The sequence below is a fragment of the Podarcis liolepis genome (genome assembly GCF_965112155.1).
Source record: "Podarcis liolepis genome assembly, chromosome: 9".
Lineage (NCBI taxonomy): Eukaryota > Metazoa > Chordata > Lepidosauria > Squamata > Lacertidae > Podarcis > Podarcis liolepis.
The window spans coordinates 2,939,479-2,958,867 of record NC_139564.1 but is presented as its reverse complement, the minus strand read 5'-3'; the positions used below and the strand labels follow the sequence as shown (position 1 = coordinate 2,958,867).

General features: G+C 44.4%; 1 protein-coding gene across 9 annotated transcripts in view; it reads left to right on the top strand.

The window, feature by feature from the left end:
• Window positions 1–2,677: 2,677 nt before the first annotated feature.
• Window positions 2,678–19,389, top strand: part of LOC310685906 (collectin-12-like) — a 40,046-nt gene continuing 23,334 nt past the window's right edge. For 2 of the 9 annotated variants that reach the window (XM_083459008.1, XM_083459000.1), the window contains exons 1-8: window positions 2,684–2,824; window positions 3,283–3,361; window positions 3,464–3,527; window positions 4,572–4,781; window positions 5,708–5,827; window positions 7,164–7,265; window positions 7,973–8,059; window positions 15,038–15,189. In XM_083459008.1, the coding sequence (XP_083315134.1) occupies window positions 3,500–3,527; window positions 4,572–4,781; window positions 5,708–5,827; window positions 7,164–7,265; window positions 7,973–8,059; window positions 15,038–15,189 (699 nt within the window). In that variant the 5' untranslated portion in view covers window positions 2,684–2,824; window positions 3,283–3,361; window positions 3,464–3,499. Of the gene's footprint in view, window positions 2,825–3,257; window positions 3,362–3,463; window positions 3,528–4,571; window positions 4,782–5,707; window positions 5,828–7,163; window positions 7,266–7,972; window positions 8,060–15,037; window positions 15,190–19,389 lie in introns of all 9 variants that reach the window. The other 7 variants (XM_083459003.1, XM_083459007.1, XM_083459009.1 and 4 more) reach the window with 7 other exon arrangements.

The following is a 19,389-nucleotide window of genomic DNA, read 5'->3' as shown; positions in this document are numbered from 1 at the left end:
CAAACACTGTAGTCACCAGAGTTTCACAGAATCATGGAATCGCAGGATTGTAGGGTTCAAAGGTACTCCCAAAGGTCATCTAGTCCAATCCCCTGCTATGCAAGAATCTCAACTAAAGCATCAAAAACAGAGTATCCACTACCTGGCAAGGGAGTCCGTTCCACTGTTGAACAGCTCGTACTGTCAGAAAGTTCTTCCTCATGTTTAGTTAGAATCTCCTTCCTTGTAACTTGAAGTCATTGGTTTGAGTCCTACCCTCCAGAGCAGGAGAAAACAAGCTAGCTCCACCTTGAGATATTTGAAGATGGCTAACATATCTGCTCTCAGTCTCATCTTTTCCAGGCTAAACATACCCAACTCCTTCAACCACTCCTCATAAGGCTTGGTTTCCAGACCCTTGGTCATCTTAGTCACTCTCCTCTGCACACCTTCTAGCTTGTCAATATCTTTCTTAAATTGGCACAGTCCTCCAGGTGGAATCTGACCAAGGCAGAACAGAGCAGGACTATAACTTCCCTTGATCTGGATACTATACTTCTGTTGATGCAGCCTAAATACCATTTTGCTGCTGGATCACCCTGTTGACACATGTTCAGCTTGTGGTCCACCAAACCCCCTGGATCCTTTTCCCCATATACCACTAGTTAGCCAGGTGTCCCCCACCTTATATTTATGTAGCTGGTTCTTCCTGCCTGAGTGCAGAACCCTACATTTGTCCCTATTTTGTCCCACAGCCCTTATCCAGCCAAGCCTCTCATGACCTGCCATGATCTTTTCCTGGAGAACAGAATGTGGAGAGGGTTGTTGGTTTGGTGGAGTCCAACCATCACTTCAGATGGTGTTGTCCAAAACCACAGACTTTTTGGAAGGAAGTTGCCACCGTAAAGTTGCCACAATAGCTGCCACTACCTGGATGAACCCTTGGAACTTTCACAGAGCCGTAACTACACTTGTCTCTCTCCAGGGAGGGTTAGTCAAGACAGGAGTGTGTCAGGTTGGTGTCACCACTGGAAGGTCCCTCAAGTGACCTCAAGCAGTGGTGTCCAACAACTCACCCGCCCATCGTTCCTGAAGGATGCCCCAACACATGTTCTGCCAGGGACTGTACCTGGTGCTGGACAATATATGTCCAATAATCAATTAATAGACGCACAACATATAATAAACAGAAGCAAATGCGTGTAGGCAACAAAAGCAAATACAGTGGTACCTCGATTCTGGAACGTCTCTGTTGATGAACATTTCGGAACCCGAACGCTGAAAACCCAGAAGTAAATGCTTCCATTTTTGAAAGCACCTTGGAGGTTGAACGGATTCTGCTGGGTGTTTTTTCAGTTTTCTCAGTTGAATTTACAGACAGCCCTTTGCACCTCAGTTTTCAAATGCTTCGGAACTCAAACAGTCTTCAGGAATGGATTACGTCCGAGAACCAAGGTACCACTGTATAGTTTTAAAACTGGGAATGTATAGCATAGGCCTGAAGCACAAGATGTAACACCTATGCTAGTTAGGGAAAACAGTGGGTGGCATAGAGATGTGGTGAAGGAAGCATCCTTGGTACAACATAACACAATGCATGGGGTCTCCAAGCTGCTGACATAAAATCCAGGTATCAATAGGATAAAGACCAATCCCAGTTCAAGATTAAATGTCGACCTCACACTTGTCTTACAAAAACTAAATCAAAATGAAAGAAGCTTAACTTGTAACTGGGGGTCACTCCTTGATCCTGGGTACAAAAAGACCACATGCCCATTGGGTGGATGATGACGTGCTGCTAGCAGAAATGTGCTATGCAAATAATACATAACTTTTGTATTTTGGATCCATTACATTTTGTACCTCAGCATTCCAAATACAGTGGTACCTCAGGTTAACAACTTAATTCGTTCTGGAGGTCTGTTCTTAACCTGAAACTGTTCTTAACCTGATGTACCACTTTAGCTAATGGGGCCTCCCGCTGCCGCCACCGCACGATTTATGTTCTCATCCTGAAGCAAAGTTCTTAACCTGAGGTACTATTTCTGGGTTAGCAGTCTCTATAACCTGAAGCGTCTGTAACCTGAAGCGTCTGTAACCCGAGGTACCACTGTAGAAGGCTAAAAAAAATATTCAGAACTAAATTGTGCTTTTAAATTTCAATTGCTTGCCTGTAGTTGACATGGTCTCGGTAGTGGCGCCCGCCCTGTGGAACGCCCTCCCTTCAGATGTGAAGGAAATAAGCAGCTATCTTCTCTTTAAAAGACATCTGAAGGCAACCCTGTTTAGGGAAGTTTTTTATATTTAATGCTGTATTGTTTTTAACACGCCATTGGAAGCCGCCCAGAGTGGCTGGGGAAACTCAGCCAGATGGGCAGGGTATAAATAATAAATTATTATTATTATTCTGGGTGGAACTGCTGGATTTGAATAGCTGCGAGATAACAGTCTATGTTCCAAATTAAGTCTCAGGAGAAGAAAAATCCAACAATTTGAGGGATGGGGTGCTCATCTACTTAACTGAAGAAGTTCCCCAGAAGTCATTTAGCCCTGCGGTTAAAGGGGACAGAACATGATTGTCATTTGCAGAATTCCAAAGATACTCGTGAAGGTCACACATGAGAGTACTACGGAAGTGGAGTAAGCAATAACTAAACTAGATATTTTCCTGGACTATATGTGGAATGCTGATTGGCTGCCTGCCAGTCCCAATCAGGGAAGAGCAGAAGCTGAATGGGAACTCTGGAATGTTCTGCATCAAAGTGGAAGGTGGTTGGAGCCGTTGAAGGAAGGAACATCTGCAGGAAGAAGCTGAGACGGAGAGAAGACTCCGGGAGGCACCACGGTATCCAAAAGGGGAAAGGGGATAAGTCACTCGTAGTCAGCTGCCTTTTTCTAAGGCCATTGGTTGTCTGGCCCCATGTGCTGTTTAGCCCAACTGGCAACAGCTGCCTATGATCTCTGGAAAAGAGAGGTCTTTCTAAGGCTTCCTGCTGGAGATCCTTCTGATGGGAAATACTGTGGATTGAACTGGAGCCTTTTCCATGAAGTATGTCACTAAGCTAGAATTCAGAAGGCCCCAGCTGCCCCTTTACAGTGGGAGAAAAGCAGTCTGCTTCTCTCCCACTGTATATCCAGAGAATAGGAGATTCCATGTCTATAAATGAAGTGAGGACAGGATGCCAGAGAGCTTTTCATGTCTACTCCCTTGTATAATGAAGAGCTTGATATGACTGCTCTGTAAACGGTAGGTTTGTCTCAAGACATTATTTTAACAGCCTAATCCATTAAATGGTCACTAAGAAGAACTCCAGGATGAGACCCCACTCAAAATGAGGAGATAAGATGGCAGCTAAGAATAAGGTCCTGTCAACAAAAAGAGGTGAGCTTCTGCAGACTGCTACTCTGATTTGGTTTTTGATCACTAAATTCTCTCATAGAAGCTGTGCTAACTGTCTACTCCTTTATGTGGTTCTGAACGCAGGATGACATAAGGTGCCAGTCCAAATGAGCAGTTAAAATGGTGAGAGGCCTGACATTCACAGAACGTAAGTTGTTACTACTTTTTCCTCTTCAGTGCAATGCAGGAAGGCAGAGTTCCTGTACCTCTTGGGAGGGAGACCTGGAGCCTTCCTTTCTGCAGAGTTTGGGGATGATATCTCAAGTGGCACAAAAATGGAACCTGGTATCTAAATGGTGGTGAAGACCATTCCCCACCCCACCCCCCTGGGAACATTTGTGCCAAGTTTGGCAACAATGTTTCAAGAAATGGCAAAACCTATGCAAATCCCAATTCTGTCTTCCATAGCATTAGCTACCCCTCCCAGTTTGGTGTCATCTGCCAATTCCTTCAGCCAAGTTGTTTATAAAGTTGTTGAACTATCCCTTGCTTTTTCCTGTAGAACTAATTGCAGTCGTTAACAGTCGTCAACAGGTTTACCATACCCATTGAGTCAATCACCCATCTCCCAATACCCTTCTGAGAAATACCCAGGCCACCCTCCCACTATATATAAGGGTCTGGTGACTTCTCCTTCAGTGTATCTGAAGATGTGTGTATGCACACGAAAGCTTATAGCCAGAACAAACTTAGTTGATCTCTAAGGTGCTACTGGACTATTTTTTAATTTTAATTTTGACTGTGTCAGACCAACATGGCTTCCTACCTGAATCAGGGAACCATTAGTGAGTACTCTTTGGGTTTGGTCAGTCAACCAGCTACAAATCCACCTAACAGTTACCTCATTCAACCCACACTTTACCAGTTTCCTCACAAGAATATCATGGGGAACTTTGTCAAAAGCCTTGCTGAAATCAAGATACACTATGTTCACATCATTCCCCTGATCCACCAAGCTTGTTACTCCATTAAAAAAACAGAAATGAGATTTGTCTTGCAGAGTAGAGCTGAAAACTGAATTCCTGCAGGATCATCACTCCCTACGATTTTGCTCCTGAGCTACAAGTTTTTCAGGGATTTACCCTACTGGGATTTAGCTGCTAGCACACAATGGATATTTTGTGCCATTGTAGCAAGTTTTAGCTAATGTTCTAGTAAATTATATACTATGTGACCCAACACCACAATGCAGCTTCAAGAACCAGTGTGGCTTCCAGATCCAGTGCCGCTTCCAGATCCAATGTGGCTTCCAGATCCAATGTGGCTTCCAGATCCAATGTGGCTTCCAGATCCAATGTGGCTTCCAGATCTAATGTGGCTTCCAGATCTAATGTGGCTTCCAGATCTAATGTGGCATCCAGGTCAATACTAAAACGCAGACGAAAACCACCTCCTAGAAAGGGTATGTATGCAGCACACATAGAACTGGTTCATAGCCTAGTCGAGGAACACACTGGAAAGGAAAAGTGGGAGAGCAACAGGAGGCATATGTGGCCAGTCGTGGTGGGCAGGCCTGGAGAAAAGCCAGCCGTGCTCTGTCACTCCAACAGGCTCCTTTAGCCAAGCAAACTAGTTCTATGCCAGCCTCAGGCTGTGTTCTCCACTGATCCACAATGTGGTAAGAATTTACCTCTACAGCAGGTGAGGAGCCAAACCTTTAAATAAGCATGCAACAAAGAGAATCTCAAGCCAGGCATCCTGTAGGGACCTCGTTTATTAAAGCTATTTCGCAACAGGACAGCCTTCGCTCTACTGGGAGAGAGGCAGGAGAAGTGTGCTCTGTTGATCCTCATTGATCTCGCACTGCTTTTCACTACCATCAACTATGGTATTCTTCCAGAGGGACTGACTGAGCTGGGATTGGGCGACACTGCTATGCAATGGTTCTAGTCCTGCTTGGGTCACTGTGCTTGGGGAGTTCTGTTCAGCACCATGGAGCCTTCAGCGCAGGGTTCCTCAAAGTTCAGTTTCATCCCCCATGCAGAGTATGGTCATCCAGATTTTGGAGTGTGTTGTGAGAAATGCTGATGACACACAGCTCTATCTCCCCTTTACATTTGCAGGTATGGCAGTTGACATACTAGACCGATGCCTGGCCTCAGTAATGGACTGGATGAGAGCCAATAAACAGAAGTTTAATCCAGACAAGACTGAGGTGCAGTCAGTGGGTGGTTCCCTAGACAAGATGGGTGGGATATGGCCTGTTCTGGATGGGGTTAGACTCCCTCTGAAGGAGTACTTCTGGATCCATTACTGTCACTTGAAATGAAAAAGCAAAAAAGTTAGCCATGGTACTTAAGCAGATTTTCTTTCTTTTTGTCCATCAAGGAAAACTCGCTGCTGTTTTGCATGAGATAAAAGAGTTCTTTGTCTCTTCCATTGGTACATTTATTGTAGTGATGCTGTGCCTGGTCCTGTTTTTTGCTGCATTTGGAGCAGTTAGTCTGTGTAAGTCTCGGCTGTGTAAGCCTTTAGCATTATCCTGGTTGGCTTTACATCAGTATGAAGAATACTTTCAAAAGTGTCACCATAATCCAACCAAAGTTAAGCCCTTTCACCTCCCATTGATTCCAGTGCGTAAGGTAAGGATGTGGCTAAATCTCACCCATTCAAATAAATGCCTGTTTCTTGCCCCTCAATAACTGCTTAGCTGCTCCAGAGACTTTTTAGGCCAACATTATGAAGCAACCTGTGCAGTCACTTGTCCTACTTGCAACTCCCTGTTCGTCTTTCTTCTTATCTTTGCATGCTGGGTAAGAGCTTGCTTCTCTTAAAGAGACTGTCACAGGTTCTGCAGGATATCTCACGGGCAAACAAAAGAGGTCTTCAAGTCATCTAGGAAGCCATCCTCCATCTCTGACCTTCTCCCTAGCCCTAGATGAGTAGAAGTTGTCAAAGGACAGGGAAATCATATTGATTTCTGAGCGCAATCAGATGTTTGTGTGTGTCTCATTTTAAAAGTCTAAGCCCTTCATGTGTTACTTATTCATTTGTGGGATGAATTTAAGGTTCTGGTATTGACCTAGGAAGTCTTCACTGACTTGGATCCCAAGGGTCTGAAGGACACATTGTCTTGTACAACCTGCTCAGGTCCCTAGATCTTGGACATAGGAGTGGATTGTCTCATTGTCCCACTGTCCATTAGGTGGCATGACAGAAAAGAGCCTTCTGTGTGGTAGCACCCTGATTGTGAAATGTCCTAGCTCTGGAATTATATAATGCATCAACGCTTGCCATTTTGGCACCTGGTTAATATCTGTTTGTTTTCCAGATATACTGGTGGGAATATTAGGCGTTTTCTGGGTATTGGTGGGGAATATTAGGTTTTCTGCTTCCAGTGGGAATTTTGAGGGCACGTGGTGGGCTGGGCTGGAGGGGACAGGAGAGAAGGCTTCCTTGTCCATACAGAAGTCCATTTCACCAGTGGCACTGCGGCACTGGATATGGCCCTAACTCTGAGCTTTTACTTTATCTCATTTATTTAATGTTGTTACGAGATGTTGTAACCTGGCCTTTATTTATCCACATTGATTTTATTCAATTTATAGACCACCCTTCACAGGGTGATCTACAGGTTTCATTTTAATGCAATTTTATTACTGGAATGCTGCTCACTCTGCTGCCTGATGCTTCATTAAACACTTTTCCTTTGAGATGGGAAGAGCCTTAAAAAATTGCTAACACACGGGGAGCCTTGATTCCAAATCAGCCGCAGCAATTCTGGGGTGGAGGTACTGTCGCATCAGCTGACTCACTATTTCTTTCCCTTCTAACTCTTCCATAGATATTCATAAACGGGATCACAAAACACCTGAAATAGATTTAGCAATGAAAATGATCAGGGACTTCATGATCAAAGAGAAACCATCCCTCCAAGGAAGGAATGGTAAGGAAGGTGTCATAGTCCATACACTTAGGGCCACTCCTTGCCCCTGCTCCAGCAGGGGGTATTGCCCCATAGGAGAGCTTCTTTGCTTTCCACCTGGCCAGACTCACCCAGCCCCACTGAAGAGGCTTCTCATGAGGCTGGAGGAACATCGCCCAGCTGTGGGGTGTGAAGGCCACTCCCTACAAGGCCCTTTCCATCTGGCCTAGGGGGTGAGGCCCACACTCACCAGCCCCACTGAAGAGGCTCCTCATGAGGCCAGAGGAACACTGCCCGACTGTGGGGCGAGGGGGCCGCTCCCCGCAAGGCATTTCCACCTGGCCTAGGGGGCTGGGCCCACACTCACCAGCCCTACTATGTTAAATATGTATTCTGTAGTTGACCTCCTTTGTAATGTTTTATTTTGAAATCTTTAAGATAATATTTCAGTTTTCTGCTATGTTGCTTTGACTGTATACTCTATATTTGACTTTCTTCAGATTGTTTTATTTATGTTTTATTGATTTAATAAGCTGTAAACCGCTTGAGATTTTTCTTAAAGATACAAAGCGTTATGGGGGTGGGGGTGGTCAGATCAATACTCAGCAGATTACAGACCACCCTGAATGCTAGAATGTGGCCAGTAACAAGTTATAGGGAAACAGCCTTTTTATAGAGTTGAACAGCTGTTTGAGATCTCACTGACCTGAATTATCCAAACCTTTCAGATTCTGAAATACTTGATGAAGCTGGGAAGTTAGCAAGTGAATTGCTTATATGGGCTGAGAGAGCAAATGAAGTCCAGTCTGCAATCAGTAAGTTATTCTTAAGATGGTGATGCTGAGAAATCAGAGGATAAGGGGAACCCATGTCCTGAAAACCCCTCATCTGAACAGCTGTTGAAGGTATAAAGGTCCCACCATCCTCTAGAATCTATCCATTCCACTTTGAGAAAAAGACCAAGCAACTTGAGCCTCCAAAATTCAGGGAGAAATTTGGGTGAGAGTTTTGTGACTTTGGATTTTTGTGGCTGTGTGAATTGATAAACTCCTCCTTGAATGGATTCCTAATCGGTGGTGGAAGTTGGCTGAATTCTGGTAGTTTGGGATATGAAGACTGAAGTGCCTCACCCTCCATAAGAGGTGAACAGGGACCCCTCCAATGCTTAGACCTCGGGTCATTGTGCCTCAAATTGGGATTTGCTCATTATCACCCCACCACTGTGACTCTCCCCTGCCAACCATTGTCAGCAAGGGAAATGAGGAATTTGTTGGACCTTATGTAGCCTTATTAGGCTTTACCGATTGGTGGGCTCTGCGTTGCTCCCAGACAGGAGGAAGGAAGTCAAATGACACCGAGGGTTGGTTCAGAGAAAGAGTTCTTTATTTCTGCTCTCTGGAGCAGCAGAAAGGCACTTGCGTGGTCAGTCCACAGCAAGTCCAAAGAAATGAGAAATTTCATGCAGTATAGATATCCTCCAGGCACCCTCTCCCCCCTTCCCCAGGAATCCAGCTACGTCAGCTTGTACACGCAGGTTGACATCACAGATGTTCCTGTTCCGGTACTCTTAACCATAAAAGGGTTTTCCTTCCTGTACTTCTGACCATAAAAGGGTATTCCTGTTCCTATACTCTTATCTTGGAGCAAGAGGTCACCAACTCCAAGAACACACTCTGGCGCTATTCCCGGGCTAGGTCTGTGCGTCAGAGTGTGGTAAGATAAGACCCAGACATGTCATCCCTACTCCACTGGAACAGCCAAGGTCATCCATTGCCATGACTAATAAAGGAGAGAGCTTTGTTTATACAGCTGTGTTCTTGTTATGCATTTGCTCAACAGCTCAAGTTAATGCATTTTAGAAATGCTCTCTTGGAGAAAGAAGAAAAGGGGGGGTCCCGTTTCAAACTGACTGCACAGAAACCCATTCCTTCACTTGCACTCTTGACAGAGTGAAGTTCCACAGATATCAATGTAGCCGAAATCTCCCATGACTACTATCTCTCTCCTATAGCAGACACGCACAGTAAGGTCTCTGTGAAAGAAACAGGATACCTTTCTGTTACTGTTCCACTGTTTGTTAAGACTGGGAGAATTCAAAGAGGTATCAGAGAATAAGTTTAGGAGTTAGAAGAGTGTTTCGCAAACTTGGGTCCCCAGCTGTTGTTGGACTACAACTCCCATCATCCCTAACTAGCAGGACCAGTGGTCAGGGATGATGGGGATTGTAGTTCAAAAACAGCTGGAGACCCAAGTTTGGGAAACACTGAGAAGATTGCTGCATCCCATTGAATTTGAGCTCTCTCTCAATGTGGTTTTTCTCACCTGGAATATACCTGGTCCTGAATGCCCTATAGTGAAGCACTTCTGGCAGGCTATTTCTGGGGAGGGGAGGTTGTCAAGGCTATGCTGAATGATTACATAGGTTACAAGAAAAATGCCACCTTTAAAAACGAGGCTTGGAGTGGGGGGAGGAGAGTTGCTTAGAGCAAGGTGTTCTGGGAACAAGAAAGGGGAAAGAGGTAGAATTCAATGTGGCTGGAGGAGGCTGCACTGACATGCAAGAATCTCATTTGAAGTACAGTGGTACCTCAGGTTACATACGCTTCAGGTTACATACGCTTCAGGTTACAGACTCCGCTAACCCAGAAATAGTGCTTCAGGTTACGAACTTTGCTTCAGGATGAGAACAGAAATTGTGCTCCGGCGGTGCGGTAGCAGCAGGAGGCCCCATTAGCTAAAGTGATGCTTCAGGTTAAGAACAGTTTCAGGTTAAGTACGGACCTCCAGAATGAATCAAGCACTTAACCCGAGGTACCACTGTATCTTGTCTAAATATGTGTCAAATAAACTATACTTCTTAATGACATTCACCTCCACTATTCCTCAATTTTCTCAATGGAAACACAACCCTGGGCAAGCAGGGCAGCAGTTGAAGAAGGAGCAAAAAGGGTTTTCTTGTGTGTTTGTGTTTCTTTGTGGCTGATTAGCTGTTTTCCCTGTGTAAAGGTCAGAGGGGGCAGGGTTTCTGTTGAGGCAGGGGATTAGCTGTGGGAGGAGCTTATCAGAGTTTGCAGGGCAGCAGTTGAAGAAGGAGCAAAAAGGGTTTTCTTGTGTGTTTGTGTTTCTTTGTGGCTGATTAGCTGTTTTCCCTGTGTAAAGGTCAGAGGGGGCAGGGTTTCTGTTGAGGCAGGGGATTAGCTGTGGGAGGAGCTTATCAGAGTTTGCAGGGCAGCAGTTGAAGAAGGAGCAAAAAGGGTTTTCTTGTGTGTTTGTGTTATACCCATCTTTTAGATTTAGGGGAGCTAGTCTCAAACGTTTGTGGGGGGAGACCTAGGTTGTTGTTTTTTTGTGGGGGAAGTTATTTGTCCTGTCTTCAAGCTTTTTATGATGGAGGACCTCTGTAGCCACCCCCAACGACACGATCTCAAGATGGAAGGGGAGGGAACAGCTGCAGTCGCCTGCGATTCCTGCGCAATGTTTGCCATCTTGCCAAAGGTTGCAGGCAGCTTTACCTGCAGCAATTGCATGTTGATTACCCTTTTAAAAGACAAAGTCCAGCAACTGGAGGAACGTGTAGCTACGCTCCAAAGAATTAGAGAGCTGGAGCTCTTCTTGGAAGCAACAGAGCACACCGTCCCCACCAAGGAGGAGACAGGTGACTCCCCTGAGAAGGAGGATAGTTCACCAACACAGGAGCCAGATATATGGAGAAATGTGACTCAAAGAAGTAGGAGGCCCAGGGTTCACTCTGATTGTTTAGAAATACACAATCGCTTTGAGGTCTTCTCCCCTAGCATGGAAGACGAAGAGCAGACTCCATTTGAGGATCTCTCCCTCATTACAGTCGATCAGGTATATGAAGACGAGCAGCAAAGTCAGTCCTCAGGGAATGTGCAGGCGACCTTGGAACGGACAGCTCATGGGAGAACCCCGACCAAACCCAAGAGGAGGCGTGTAGTGGTGATAGGGGATTCCCTACTGAGGGGAACAGAAGCAGTGATCTGTGGGCCTGACAAGATGTCTCGGGAAGTGTGCTGTCTCCCCGGGGCTAAGATCCAAGATGTAACTGAACGACTGCAAGGAATCATAAAACCCACTGACAAATACCCCTTCCTCTTGGTTCACGTGGGAACCAATGACACTGCAAGCAATAGCCTCCAGAAGATCAAAAGAGACTACGAGGCTCTCGGCAGGAAATTGAAGCAACTAAATGCACAAATTGTCATCTCGTCTGTCCTCCCAGTTGAACGACGTGGCCCAGGGAGAGAGGGGAAAATAGTGGAAGTGAACAGCTGGCTTCGCAAATGGTGTAAACAGGAACGGTTTGGATTCTTAGATCACGGACTGCAGTTTCTTGAAGATGGACTTCTGGCAAGTGATGGGCTGCACCTCACAACGGTTGGGAGAAATGTTTTTGCCAAAAATCTCAGAAACCTCATCAGGAGGGCTTTAAACTGACTAATGTGGGGGAGGGAGACAGTGCTCCTGAAGGTAGGAGTCTATCAATTGATGAAGATGATCATCCAAATGTCATAGACCAAATGGAGCAAACAGCACGTGGACCTAGTGGTGGGAGGAAAAAATCCTTAAATAAGAGACACGGGGGAATGATTAATGGACTTCAATGTCTGTACACTAATGCACAAAGCATGGGAAATAAACATGATGAGCTTGAGCTCTTGGTACAGCAAACTAAATATGACATAATAGGCATCACTGAAACCTGGTGGGATAAGTCCCACGATTGGAATGTAATAATGGGGGGATACAATCTATTTCAGAGAAACAGACCAGACAAGAAAGGAGGAGGAGTGGCGTTATATGTCAGGGATGTGTATATCTGTGAAGAGATCCAAGATTTAGAACCTCAAAGCCAAAGTGAGAGCATTTGGGTCAAAATTAAGGGAGAGAAGAATAACAGAGACCTCATTGTGGGAGTTTACTATAGATCCCCAAGCCAAACGGAGGACATAGATGATGCCTTCCTGGAACAGATGGCCAAGCATGCAAAAGGAAGGGAGATAGTAGTAATGGGGGACTTCAATTACCCGGATATTTGTTGGACGTCAAACTCAGCCAAGAGCATAAGGTCAAACAGATTCCTCACTGGCCTTGCAGACAACTTCATTGTCCAGAAAGTGGGAGAAGCAACAAGAGGAACAGCCATTTTAGATCTGGTCCTAACCAATGTTGATGACCTGGTTAGTGGGGTAGATGTGGAAGGATCATTAGGCGCGAGTGATCATGCTCTTCTGAAGTTTACTATACAGCGGAAAGGAGCAGCCAAGCATACTAGGACTCAATTTCTTGACTTTAAGAAAGCCGACTTCATAAAACTTAGGGAAGTGCTGAGTGAGATCCCATGGACAGCAATACTAAAAGGAAAGGGAGTTCATGATGGCTGGGAGTTTGTTAAGAGGGAGATAGTAAAAGCACAACTTCAGGCAATACCAATGAGACGGAAACATGGAAGGTGCCTAAAGAAGCCAGGGTGGCTATCTAAAGAACTTTTAACTGAATTAAGATTGAAAAAGGATGTGTACAAAAAATGGAAAAGCGGGGAAACCACCAAAGAGGAATTCAAACAAATAGCCAGCACGTGTAGACACAAAGTCAGAAAAGCTAAAGCACAGAATGAACTCAGGCTTGCTAGAGAGGTTAAAAGCAACAAAAAAGGCTTTTATGGGTATGTTCGTAGCAAAAGGAAGAACAAAGAAACAGTTGGGTCACTCAGAGGAGAAGATGGTGAAATGCAAACAGGGGACACAGAAAGGGCTGAACTCCTCAATTCCTTCTTTGCCTCAGTCTTCTCCGATAAAGAAAACAATGCCCGACCTGAAGAATTTGGAGCAAATGATTCAGCAAAGGAAACACAGCCCAGAATAACTAAGGAGATAGTACAAGAATATTTGGCTAGTTTAGATGTATTCAAGTCTCCAGGGCCAGATGAACTGCATCCAAGAGTATTAAAAGAACTGGCAGATGTGATCTCAGAACCACTGGCAGTCATCTTTGAGAATTCCTGGAGAACAGGCGAAGTCCCGGCAGACTGGAGGAGGGCAAATGTTGTCCCTATTTTCAAAAAGGGGAAAAGAGAGGACCCAAATAATTACCGCCCAGTCAGTCTGACATCAATACCAGGGAAGATTCTGGAGCAGATCATTAAGCAAACAGTCTGTGAACACCTAGAAAGGAATGCTGTGATCACCAATAGTCAGCATGGATTTCTGAAAAATAAGTCATGTCAGACTAACCTGATCTCGTTTTTTGACAGAATTACAAGCCTGGTAGATGAAGGGAACGCAGTGGATGTAGCCTACCTTGATTTCAGCAAGGCATTTGACAAGGTGCCCCATGATATTCTTGTAAAGAAGCTGGTAAAATGCGGTCTTGACTATGCTACCACTCAGTGGATTTGTAACTGGCTGACTGACCGAACCCAAAGGGTGCTCATCAATGGTTCCTCTTCATCCTGGAGAAGAGTGACTAGTGGGGTGCCACAGGGTTCTGTCTTGGGCCCGGTCTTATTCAACATCTTTATCAACGACTTGGATGATGGACTCAAGGGCATCCTGATCAAATTTGCAGATGACACCAAACTGGGAGGGGTGGCTAACACCCCAGAGGACAGGATCACACTTCAAAACGACCTTGACAGATTAGAAAACTGGGCAAAAACAAACAAGATGAATTTTAACAGGGAGAAATGTAAAGTATTGCACTTGGGCAAAAAAAATGAGAGGCACAAATACAAGATGGGTGACACCTGGCTTGAGAGCAGTACATGTGAAAAGGATCTAGGAGTCTTGGTTGACCACAAACTTGACATGAGCCAACAGTGTGACGCGGCAGCTAAAAAAGCCAATGCAATTCTGGGCTGCATCAATAGGAGTATAGCATCTAGATCAAGGGAAGTAATAGTGCCACTGTATTCTGCTCTGGTCAGACCACACCTGGAGTACTGTGTCCAGTTCTGGGCACCACAATTCAAGAAGGACACTGACAAACTGGAACGTGTCCAGAGGAGGGCAACCAAAATGGTCAAAGGCCTGGAAACGATGCCTTATGAGGAACGGCTAAGGGAGCTGGGCAGGTTTAGCCTGGAGAAGAGGAGGTTAAGGGGTGATATGATAGCCATGTTCAAATATATAAAAGGATGTCACATAGAGGAGGGAGAAAGGTTGCTTTCTGCTGCTCCAGAGAAGCGGACACGGAGCAATGGAGCCAAACTACAAGAAAGAAGATTCCACCTAAACATTAGGAAGAACTTCCTGACAGTAAGAGCTGTTCGACAGTGGAATTTGCTGCCAAGGAGTGTGGTGGAGTCTCCTACTTTGGAGGTCTTTAAGCAGAGGCTTGACAACCATATGTCAGGAGTGCTCTGATGGTGTTTCCTGCTTGGCAGGGGGTTGGACTCGATGGCCCTTGTGGTCTCTTCCAACTCTATGATTCTATGATTCTATGATTCTAAGCAACCGGAACCTCCCAGAATCTTGTTATTGCTCAGCAGAGATTGGGGGTGCCACACAATCTTCATAGCATTACCAGTCTGTTGATGAATGGAAACAGTAGAACAGGGGAGGAAATGGAGTACAAATGACCTGGCTAAATGTGTCCTTTATTAGAACAAACCTTTCAGAGTGTTAGCTACCATGTCTTTTGCTGGATTGTAATGAAATATCAGTATGCAATTCATAATGACTTTATGGGGGGGTTCTGTTAGACCTTCAGCCCAGCTCCTGCTAAATCTGCTTTTCTGCCCCCACCTTCCCACTTTCTGGCTTGGTTCAAAGATGACCTCACATCAAATCATCGTCAAAAGTGGCAGCCATACAAAGAGGCTCTCTATTTATTTGATGATGGACTAGTATACTGGCATGATGCAGAAAGGCTTTGTGAGAATAAAAAATCCAAACTGATTATTATTCAAAACGACAAAGAGGAGGTAAGCTAGCTGAACACTGTATATAGAAATGGCATGAATAATCCTTTGCAATTTGATGGTTTTATTATTTATTTTTTTATAAATTTTTTATTGGTTTTACAAATTTTTAAGACAATACAAACATATATAAAGACATACAAACACATATAATTTCATAACCTTTTTTTCATAAACCGTGTTTCTCGGACTTCCCCATACCTCCCCTTTCTGCATCCCAATATACAAAAGTTTTTAGCAACTCTAAATATGTCTGTCAGTCCTCTGTCCTCTTAATCTTTCCTTCAATCTAGTCTTATATCGCTGTAACCCTTTCTTACTCAAACCTCGACATTCTAACATTCAGCAAGTTTATAATAGTCCTTAAGATAGATTTTAAATTTCTTCCATTCTTCTTCCGCCGTCTCCTTTCCCTGATCGCGGATTCTGCCAGTCATCTCAGCTAATGTCATATAGTCCATCACTTTCATCTGCCATTCTTCCAGAGTGGGTAAATCTTGTGTCTTCCAATACTTTGCGATGAGTATTCTTGCTGCTGTTGTAGCATACATAAAGAAAGTTCTGTCCTTCTTTGACACCAATTGGCCGACAATGCCCAAGAGGAAGGCCTCTGGTTTTTTAGGAAAAGTACATTTAAGTATCTTTTTCATTTCGTTATATATCATTTCCCAGAAAGCCTTAATCTTCGGGCATGTCCACCAAAGGTGATAGAAAGTACCTTCAATTTCTTTACATTTCCAACACTTATTATCAGGCAAATGGTAGATTTTTGCTAGCTTGACTGGAGTCATGTACCACCTGTAAATCATTTTCATAATGTTTTCCTTTAAGGCATTACATGCGGTAAATTTAATACCGGTGTTCCACAACCATTCCCAGTCAGCAAACATAATGTTGTGACCGATGTCCTGTGCCCATTTAATCATAGCGGATTTAACTGTTTCATCTTGTGTATTCCATTTCAGCAGCAAATTATACATTCTTGACAAATTCTTAGTATTGGGTTCTAACAATTCAGTTTCTAATTTTGATTTTTCCACCTGAAAGCCAATTTTCCTGTCCTGTTTGAAAATCTCCAATATTTGGTAATATTGAAGCCAGTCTGGTACTTTAGGTTTCAATTTCTCATGACTTTGTAATTTCAGTTTATCTCCCTCCTGTTCCAAGATTTCCCAATACTTCGGCCATCTGACCTCCATATTGAGTTTCTTGAATGCCTTAGCCTCCAAGGGTGACAACCATCTAGGGGTTTTGTTTTCCAACAGATCTTTATATCTTATCCAGACATTAAACAATGCTTTTCTAACAATGGTTAGGTTTTTAAAGGCCCTATGCACCTTGATTTTGTCATACCATAGATATGCATGCCAACCAAATGCATTATTAAAGCCTTCCAAATCTAAAATGTCTGTGTTCTCGAGGAGCATCCACTCTTTCAGCCAGCAAAATGCTGCTGCTTCATAGTACAATTTTAAGTCCAGCAGGGCAAATCCCCCTCTTTCTTTAGCATCTGTCAGTATTTTAAATTTAATTCTGGGCTTTTTGCCCTGCCAGACAAATTTCGAAATATCTTTCTGCCACCTCTTAAAACAGTCCATCTTGTCCAGAATCTGCAAAGTTTGAAAGAAAAATAACATTCTAGGCAATACATTCATCTTGATCACTGCAATTCGGCCTAACATAGACAGTTTCAAATTTGACCATATTTCTAGGTCTTTTTTAATTTCTAACCAGCATTTTTCATAGTTGTCCTTATACAAGTTCAAATTCTTAGATGTCAAGTGAACCCCTAGGTATTTCACCTTCTTAACCAATGTCAAACCTGTCTCTTCTTGAAATTTCTCCTTCTCCATAACTGTTAAGTTTTTTTCTAAGACTTTAGTTTTTTGTTTATTCAGTTTAAATCCAGCTACCTGGCCAAATTGTTGAATTATCTCCAACACCCTTTTCGTACTAGTGTTTGGCTCTTGTAGGGTCAATACTAAATCATCTGCAAATGCCCTTAACTTATAATGTTTATCTCCGACCTGTACACCTTTAACCTGCTGGTCATTTCTAATCATATTCAGCAAAACCTCCAGAACCGAAATAAAAAGCAATTTGATGGTTTTAAGCCTTCCTCGGCAAGATACTTTGGCCATAGCTGCACCATACATTTAAAGCATGATTGTACCACTTTACGGTCATCCCCCAAAGGATCCTGGGAAGTTTGTTAAAGATACTGAGAGCTTTTTAGCAGACCTCCTATTCCTCTCACAGTGTTACAATTCCCAGAGTTCTGTGGATAGATAACCCACTTTGGAATCTGAGGGGGGAAGGGATTGTGGGAAACACCAGGGGGGCGATGATGCAAAGCCCCCACACTTGAAACCTCTCTGGGCATCTTCCCTCTAGAGAACAGCACAGGACATTCTGTAACTCTTCAGCCCCGGTGCACAGCAGCAGCACATATCCCAAGATATGTGAACACTCAGACAGGCTTGTTTACACATTTTTGTCTACTTAAAGAAGAAGCCATGGTCCGATCGGAAAAATACAAATATTTAGGGTACAAAACTATAAAAATAAAGAAAAATTAAGTTTGCAAAACAGTAATTACCATGTGCTTAGGGTAGATCAACATGTCAGTGTCCACTTATCCCCAGTGTAAATATGGCATATCGGCAAAAGTCAGAAATTGAAAGATAACTATAGCACGTACACGAAAATCGATTTCTGGTTTGAAATCAGCATTGAAAGAACATATAAGAACAGTTGAAAAATCTCATGTAACAGAAAATGGAAAACAAATTGTTCCCCAGCATACTGTGTATCCCAAGGGAATACATTTTTTTGCATACCTCCAACTGTACATAGATATACATGTCATTTTCAATGCTATAAGGTCAGCACCAACACTCTGAATTGTGCTCGGAAACGTACTGGGAGCTAATGAAGATCTTTCAGGACTGGTGTTATATGGTCTCGGCAGCCACTCCCAGTCACCAGTCCAGCTGCCGCATTCTGGATTAATTGCAGTCTCTGAGTCCCTTCAAAGGTAGCCCTGTGTAGAGTGCATTGCTGTAGTCCAAGCAGGAGATAACTAGAAAATGCACCACTCTGGTGAGACAGCCCGCGGGCAGTTAGGGTCTCAGCCGGATTACCAAATGGAGCTGGGAGACAGCTGCCCTGGACACAGAATTAACCTGTGCCTCCATGGACAGTCCAAAATGACTCCCAGGTGCACACCTGGTCCTTCAGGGGCACAGTTACCCCATTCAGGACCAGGGAGCCCTCTACACCAACCCGCCCCTTTCCCCCAAGAACAGTACTACTGTTTGTCAGGATGCAGCCTCAATCTGTTAGCCACCATCCATCCTCCAACCCTCTCCAGACACTCACACAGGACCTTCACCGCCTTCACTGGTTCTGATTTAAAAGAGAGGTAGAGCTGGGTATTGTCCGCATACTGATGAACACCCAGCCCAAACCCCCGATGATCTCTCCCAGCAGCTTCATGTAGATGTTAAAAAGCATGGGGGAGAGGTCGGAACCCTGAGGCACCCCACAAGTGAGAGCCCAGGGGTCTGAACACTCATCCCCCACCACCACTTTCTGAACACGGCCCAGGAGAAAGGAGCGGAAAGACTGTATGACAGTGCCCCCAGCTCCCACCCCCTCAAGACGGTCCAGAAGGATGTTATGGTCGATGGTGTCAAAAGCTGCTGAGAGATCCAGCAGAACTAGGAAACAGCTCTCACCTTTGTCCCTAGCCCGCCGGATATCATCGACCAGCACGACCAAGGCAGTTTCAGTCGCCTAGTGAGGCCTGAATCCCGACTGAAAGGGATCCAAATCGTCCGCATACTCCAGGCGTGGATTGTTGTTCAGCAGCAATCCGCTCAATCACCTTGCCCAAGAATGGAAGATTTGAGACTGGGCGATAGTTGGCCATATTGACAGCATCTAAAGATGGTTTTAAGAAGCGGTTTAAAGACCGCCTCTTTCAGTGGGCCTTGGAAGGCTCCCCCACAGAGGGAAGCATTCACCACCCCACAGCGCCCAACACCCCATCCTTCCCAGTTTGCTTTTATCAGCCAGGATGGACAAGAATCAGGAAGACAGGTGGCTAGTTTCACTCATCCAAGCAGCCTGTCCACATCCTCGGAGGTAACAGATTGGAATTGATCCCATATAACATGACTAGACAGGACTCCAGCACTC